We start from the raw sequence: 7,627 nt of genomic DNA, 5'->3' as shown, positions 1-7,627 counted from the left end.
GAAAAATTGAGTTATTATGAACTCGTGTCCCATATCAATGCTCAATACTACTCTCAAAATATACTCAGCTCATATGTTTTTAAAACAAAACTCATTCTTTGATTAAAGATAATTACTCAAAACTTAGTTTAAAAGCTCTCTTGGAAATTGGTGTTTCCTTTCTTGCTCAAATATGAAAATATTTTAACTCTTGGGAATACTTAGTTCCCGTATTATCTTTGAAGAAATGAACTCTACTCTTATTCTTTACACAACTCAAAACTTAAGTCTTAAAACAAAGTTAAAACATTTGTAAAAGACTCCTGAAAAACTCTATGAACTTCTCGACTTGACTCTTAACTTTCCTTGAATTGAATTTATGGATTCAAGGATTGTGATTTGTGATAGGAAAGATCACATGATGTGTAGGAGTGTTTTTAGATAGTTAAACATGAGAAACATTCAAGAAATCACTGTCTGGAAACAAGTCCGTGACGCGGAGATGCATTTAAATATTTTATCGCAAAATTTATTTTTAAAACTGAGAAGAACGCGTCTTCTCCACTATGCGGAGGTTTTTTTTTAGCACTGGGGGAGCATGTCTGCGATGCGGACTTTCGTGCCGAAACCCACTCGACTTTTTCGTTCTTTCTTTTCTCACCCCAATTCGCCTAAATTCAATTCTTTTTATCAATTTCTCTTTAGTTTCAGATTCTAGTATATGTACACACGATTCTAACTCAAAATAACTCTAAAATCGACACGATTCCATCAAGAACTCAGCAATCCCATCAAATCTCAAGAACTAAAGCCAATTTCAAGAATATAATACAAGAACATCATACTTTAGACTTTCTAGAATGAATTTCGCTAAAACAAATATTTTTGGCGCATGGGTGAATAAACTCAATGCTATGAAAGTTTCACATACCTCGTAGGATTGAATCCTTGGCGAACTCCACAACCAAAATCGCAAGAACTTGACGAATCATGAACTTCTCTTCTCCTTTCTCCTCTTTTCTCTTCTCTCAAAGCCCTAGCGTATTTCTTAATTGCGTAAATTGAACTAACTCAGTTTAGACCCCACATAACTTACGAAAAATGAAACAATTAAATTGGGTAGTTAAAAAACCATTATACCCTTTCAGAAATCTGGTTTAGACTTTTATTATCTAGACAACCCGATTTCAAATGAGCATATCTCCTTTATACGAACTCAAAATTGAGCAAACTCCCTGGCGTTAGAAAGATAATTCAAAGAGATTTCCTGCCATATCTAGTAGAACACCTAACTCATCCTGAATTAGGTGTTATGGTAATTTAAAGTTGACCCAAAACCCAAACTTAACATAACTTCACCAATTTTTTTTCTAGATTTTTCATCCTTTCCAAAAACGACTCTTGCTAATTTTATATCTTTCTAGTTCTTTTGAATAGCAAGATGTTACAAAAAAAGCAGAAAGAGTTTTTCATTATGAAAATGAGAAGAAGTGTAAAATCCTTTAGAATGTTCAACTACATCCCCTATATATATAGATCCCATGTAGTCTCAAACCTATTAAGAAAAAGGTTATCCTAATATTTGAATGACATTATATTTCATTTCCAAATCTATTAGAACAAAGAGTGTTCCAAACCAACAGGGACTATGAATTTTAGTTGAAAAAATCAATGCATAATTAACAAAATGTAATAACAAATATAACTAAAGATTAAACAAAGAAGAAGATGCAAACTAGCTGAGTCCACATGACCACACAAGTGTACACAATCATACAAATATTATAGAATTTTTATTCCACATATCATACCCCTAAAGACTTGTCAATCAACCATTTACAAAATTAAACTAATTAATGTGTTGCCACAAGTACCAAACTTCAAAAACGCAAAATTTGACCAAGTGCACTATTTGGCATGTTGCATGCCCTATCAAGGGGACTACGTGTGTGCTGCGTCGACTTTTTTGAGTGAAAATCATTTCAAATTCAAGTCCAAGATGATTACCTAAGATAAAGATTATATGAACAGAAAAAAACAAAACAAATTCAATATTTTGCAACTGAAGTACTAGGCATTCCATGTTTTCAATAGATCAATGTTAACCAAATAATAGTTTAACATTTGAATGTAAATAAACTGGACTTTAGTCTTAACGCCAATTCATTTGCTTAACTTCCAGATCCATTAATAAAAACTAAAATATTCTTCAATGTTTGGTCAACAACCAACAATACTTATTTTCTTCAAAATATGTCGACATATAAACACACTGAAGGCCATAAAATACATACCAAATAGCACCTTATTATTTCTCATTGGAATGGAAACCTTCTCCTTCATGGACAACGTGAACTTGTAAGTAAAGTCCTTTGATATATTTTTCTCCCACAAATTCACAAATACATTTATCATTTTTCTCCACAAAGTTCCACTTAGATAAACTATGCCAACCGCCAATTAGCCATATTCTATCGTCCTGCCAAATCTTGAGTTTTGCCTCAAATTCTCTGCCAGCAGAGTCACGAATGGTCATGCTTGAAGGGAGTTCAAGTTGGTAATTTCTCACCACATCAGTCAGAACATACTACAATTAGGAAAAAAAATGTTGTTAAATTAGTATATTATAAGATTGAACAATAAAACAGTCAACTAAAATAGTTATGGGTTAATAATTACCAGATGATTTCTCCTATTTGGATGTATTTTTGTTACAAAGTAAGAATTTTTTGGCTTAGTTGCACGTCCGATTCTAAATATATCTGTAGCAAATTGGTCATGGAGATTTTTCCCCTTGCCAGCAATCGCACTTTTGCATTTAGCTGAATAAAAAAAAGTTGACTTGTCAAGTTCACAAACAGAAATAATATGGATACTCAGAGTTACTCTATATATTTTGTTCAACAACATCGTCTTTTATTGAACGTGGACTTTAAGAACGAAATCAGACTTTTGACACATATAAAAAATATTAGAAAATGATATTTAACTTGATTATTCATTGTTATTCCAATTTTTTTTTTTTAAAAAAGTTCCCTTAGCAAGATCATTTTGTTAGAGGACCAAACAACTAAACCTTTTCAAAAATCATTTAAAACTTGTATCCTTAAATATACGATGACACTAACATGAATATAAGATCATATCCAAATATTTATAGATGCCATTTTTGTAGTAACATAGTAACAAGAGAGTAATTGAATTGCATATAAAATGAAACAGAGAGTATATTTAAAGATCTTTAATTTCTATTTACCTTTGGAACGTGGTGTCATTTTATTGAATATGCCAGTCCTTTCTTTCTCTTCCTCCTCTTCTTTGTATTCATCATTATCATCATCATCATCTTCTTCTTCTTGTTTTTCTTCTTCCTTATCAACATCTTCTTCTGGAACCTCTGCTGTCTTTTCACATTCCTTATCTTCATCATCTTTTTCTTCTACCATGTTATTCTCATCCCTGACATCAGAACAAGAAATATTATTGCTATCTCTAGCCCTAGTATTCATCTTTGGCTCGACATTCTTTTGATGTTCAACATTCATTTCCTCTGCTTCCTCCTCCTTCACAACATGTTTTAAACCCCCAACTCCTTTCTTTTCACATCCATTTCTTTCAAATAGTTTGAAGTAAAAAAATCTAGTTCCATCATAGTAAAAAATAAAGAAGTCTCCAAGCTCTACAATGTTGTCCTCAATGAATTTTTCCCATCCATATTCAAAATAAATATCTTTTCCTGATTTGGTTACCCCTATAGGCCACAAATTTCCAAACCAATCCCTAAGGAAAATGTTTCTAGGTAATATTCCATTTTTGTAATCGGTGCAACTTGTTGGAAGTTTCTGCAAAGAAAAAAAGTTTAACTTTTGAAAAAATAAATGTAAAAGAACATTAATTTCTTTAAATCACATTGATCATATCATAAAAGCAAACAAGTTTTAGATGAAGAAATATTTCAAATAATCTCAATGGTTTGAAACTTTTGATGTTAGAATTCAAGAATGTTACTATTTTAGAAGCTATAAAATAAAATGTGAGGTATTTTTTTTTATAGATTTTTATAGATCTAACATTGATTGACTAAATTAAACGTAATATTGATAAAAAAAAAGTATGGATTTAACATCTATAGTAAAATGTATAAAATTTATTTGCATCACAAAAAGGCATCTATCCACCTTTTACTTTCACTCCACTAATTCAAAGCACATATATTCAAAACCTATTAATTGAAAAATATTTTAAGAAAAAGAGACAACAACAATCATAGATTAATTACTTGAATATAAGAAAAAAAAAGAATATAAAATTTTAAAAAAATATAATAACACTAGTTATCCAAGTTTTATAGATCTAACTATCAACAAAGCCTTCCCCTCCCCTATATATATATCTATTGCTCGCATCTCCAAAAAGAAGAGAAAATTCCAGAAAAGAAGTTTCATCAAAGGCCATGAGAGGGGAGAGTATACTTACCAGCCGCTTTGTACTGATTTCAGGGATGAAAACCTTGAAGAAACCCTTTTCCATGTTTTTTTTTATTGTTAAGATTTAGGAGGATAGCATAATTGCAACACAACCTCTTAACCCTAAAAGAGAATATGATTGCAAATAATTAGAAGCTTATCATATATTGGCATTAAGCACATGAAGTGGATCGTACAAGGTCAGACCGGACCATTAAAATTACACTGATATCCGACCCCGAGCTAGGCTGAATCACTTATAATTGGGTTGGTCCAGTCTGGACTCAATAATGGAAAACTTCTCTTTGGCCCAATCCACAACTCATTTGCCCAATTTTCAGGTTCTAGTGGACTTAACGAATCGAGTCATTGTATAATTTTTTTTTTATCAATGTTTATTAATTTGAAAGTTTGATTCAATTATAAGTATAGTTGATGCTTATCGTGACCAACAACACTATCCTACGATATGAGTGTCTACGTTTGTGATAAAAGACATTGGAAATGCAAAAGAGGTGACACAAAATTGTCAACTATCAAATGGGGGTTTTGTAACAAGTACTAAAACAACAAAATAAACAAGAAAATCAAGTATGAGGAAAGGTTCTTGGGATGTGACCGCAATACAAGTTGAGATAAATCGTTGGGTACATGCTTTCAATAGGAAATTTGCAAGACAATAGTGACTAGGCTAAGCTTTAAATGGAAATAAGTTCCCTCTCGGGCAACTTACCCCGTTTCAAATGCATTCCTCCCAGACACCCATTTGCCGCATGAAGACCAGCATACACCGTACCCCACTCACTCTCTCGAGTTGAGTGTTAGGATATGGGAATAGGGCTCACCCTCTCAGGCTGAATCTTATGTCGACCCACTCCTTAGGCCATTAGTCTAGTGGTTTTGGTTTCGCGACCTCCCTCTCAGACAAGCCAAAAACACATGGGTGGCTTTGTATTTGCAACTACAAACCCTTTAGATTAAATCACAACCAGTAGGTGAAATCACCATTAACATACATCTAATCTATCAACAAGCAAGACCCAACAAGAATATCAACCCATATTTGCTAAATCACACCCCAAGAATGGGGGATTTTAGCCACACATTAAGAAATAAGAAATTATACCTAACATGATAAACAAATCAACTGGGTATAAGAAATTAAAGCTTGAATTAAGCTACGAAAGAAGAATAAAGAAGACCCACTTCCAACTTGGGGAAGATGAACTCCTTTCTTCAAGTCTCCACAAAACCCTCTCCAAACTTGAGAGAAAAATGTTAGCTAGAGTATGTCCTAAAGTGAAAATATTAATAATAAGTGTTCCACAATGAATCCCCCTTTAAGACTACAATTCTAAATAGTATTTATAGTTTTCACGGATTGTGCTGCGAAAGATAGTTCGGCGACATTAGTCGAGACCGCTGATGAACTCGGCGACCGCTCTTTGGTCAGGTCATCACCTTCAGTATCTTGCCTTTAGCATCCTTGCATTCTGGATCATTGGTCGCGAAACTGATCGGTGACCCACCGACTGCTCCTTTCCTCACCTTTTTATCGACTTCCTTCAAGGCTTCGCGTACTGGAACGAAGGGCATTCATTTCATTTCGGCGACTCGCCAAGTTAAACTCGGTGATCGGCATGATTCTATTTCTTGTTCTTTTCAGCCCTATTTGTTCTGTTTTGCGCCTAAATGTCTATGCTTCTTCTAAAACTTCAAATACATCAAACTTCAGCATTTTAATCAAGTATTAAGGTAAAACAAGCATTCAATGACACTATTTCCATTAAAACAAAGCCCTAAATGAGTCCAATTTGTGGACCCATCAATAGTCTTTTGTTAATTTTTAAATTTTGAAATAATTATAACTATTTATAATAATAGAATACTTATATTATATATATATATATATATATATTTATATATATTTACAATGTGCACTAAATATACACACCATATGCTATATATCATTATAGAATATTTATCTTATACTATATATACACACTATTTTTTCAAATATTGACTCATTATAGTGATTGCATTTTTAATTTTCAATATATGCTTATGTAAAGTAATTAAAATTATTTCATTGAAGTTCTACTGTAACGACCTATTTCCACCTTTTCGGAAAAGCCAATGGGGAAGAAATTGGGCTCAGAAAACTTCTGAGTAGTAACTTGGAAATTTCTCACCTAGGCCAGACTTGGACGAAAACTGAGCCACGTGAGGTCTAGGGCAATTCGGTAATCGATAGGGTATTTAGTTATGAGTTTGATAGAGTCTTAATACAAAGTTAAAACATTTGTAAAAGACTCTTGAAGAACTCTATTAATTTCTCTTAACTTGACTCTTACCTTTCCTTGAATTGGATTTATGGATTCAAGGATTGTGATTTGTGATAGGAAATATCTTATGATGTTTAGGAGTGTTTTTAGATAGTTAAATATGAGAAACGATCAAGAAATCATTGTCTGGAAACACGTCTGTGATGTGGAGATGCATTTAATTATTATATCACAAAATTTACTTTTGAAACTGAGGAGACTGCGTCTTCTCCATGATGTGGAGGTGAGTTTTGTGCACTAGGGGAACAAGTCCGCAACACGGACTTCTGTGCTGAAACCTGCTCGACTTTTTCCTTCTTCATTTTTTCACCACAATTCACCTAAATTCGATTCTTTTTATCAATCCCTCTTTAGTTTCAGATACCTAGTATATGTACACATAATTCTAACTCAAAAAAACTCTAAAATTGACACGATTCCATCAAGAACTCAACAATCCCATCAAATCTCAAGAACTAAATCCAATTTCAAGAACATAATTCAAGAACATCATACTTTCGACTTTCTATAATGAAGTCCGCTGAAACAAACATGCTTGGTGCGTGGGTGAATGAACCCAATGTTATGAAAGTCTTACATACCTCGTAGGATTAAATCATTGGCAATCTTGACAACCAAAGTTGCAAGAACTTGATGAAACTTGAACTTCTCTTCTCCTTTCTCCTCTTTTCTTTTCTCTCAAAGCCCTAGAGTATTTCTTAATTGCGTAAACTGAACTAACTCAGTTTAGACCTCACATAACTTACTAAAAAAGAAATAATTTAATTGGGTAGTTAAAAGACCATTATACCCTTCCAAAAATCCTCTTTAGACTTTTCTTATGTAGACAACCTGACT

General features: G+C 32.9%; 1 protein-coding gene across 1 annotated transcript; it reads right to left on the bottom strand.

Moving 5' to 3' along the window:
* Positions 1 to 2,287: 2,287 nt before the first annotated feature.
* On the bottom strand, positions 2,288 to 4,509 carry LOC125868492 (B3 domain-containing protein At5g60140-like). The gene is made up of 4 exons (XM_049549122.1): positions 4,456 to 4,509; positions 3,236 to 3,821; positions 2,659 to 2,801; positions 2,288 to 2,566 (listed from the first exon to the last, which is right to left on the bottom strand). The coding sequence occupies exons 1-4, from the start codon at positions 4,507 to 4,509 to the stop codon at positions 2,288 to 2,290; spliced, it is 1,062 nt and encodes a 353-aa protein (XP_049405079.1).
* Positions 4,510 to 7,627: the final 3,118 nt, after the last annotated feature.

The sequence above is a fragment of the Solanum stenotomum genome, chromosome 6, assembly GCF_019186545.1.
Source record: "Solanum stenotomum isolate F172 chromosome 6, ASM1918654v1, whole genome shotgun sequence".
Classification (NCBI taxonomy): Eukaryota; Viridiplantae; Streptophyta; class Magnoliopsida; order Solanales; family Solanaceae; genus Solanum; species Solanum stenotomum.
This window is presented reverse-complemented; position numbering and strand designations above follow the sequence as displayed.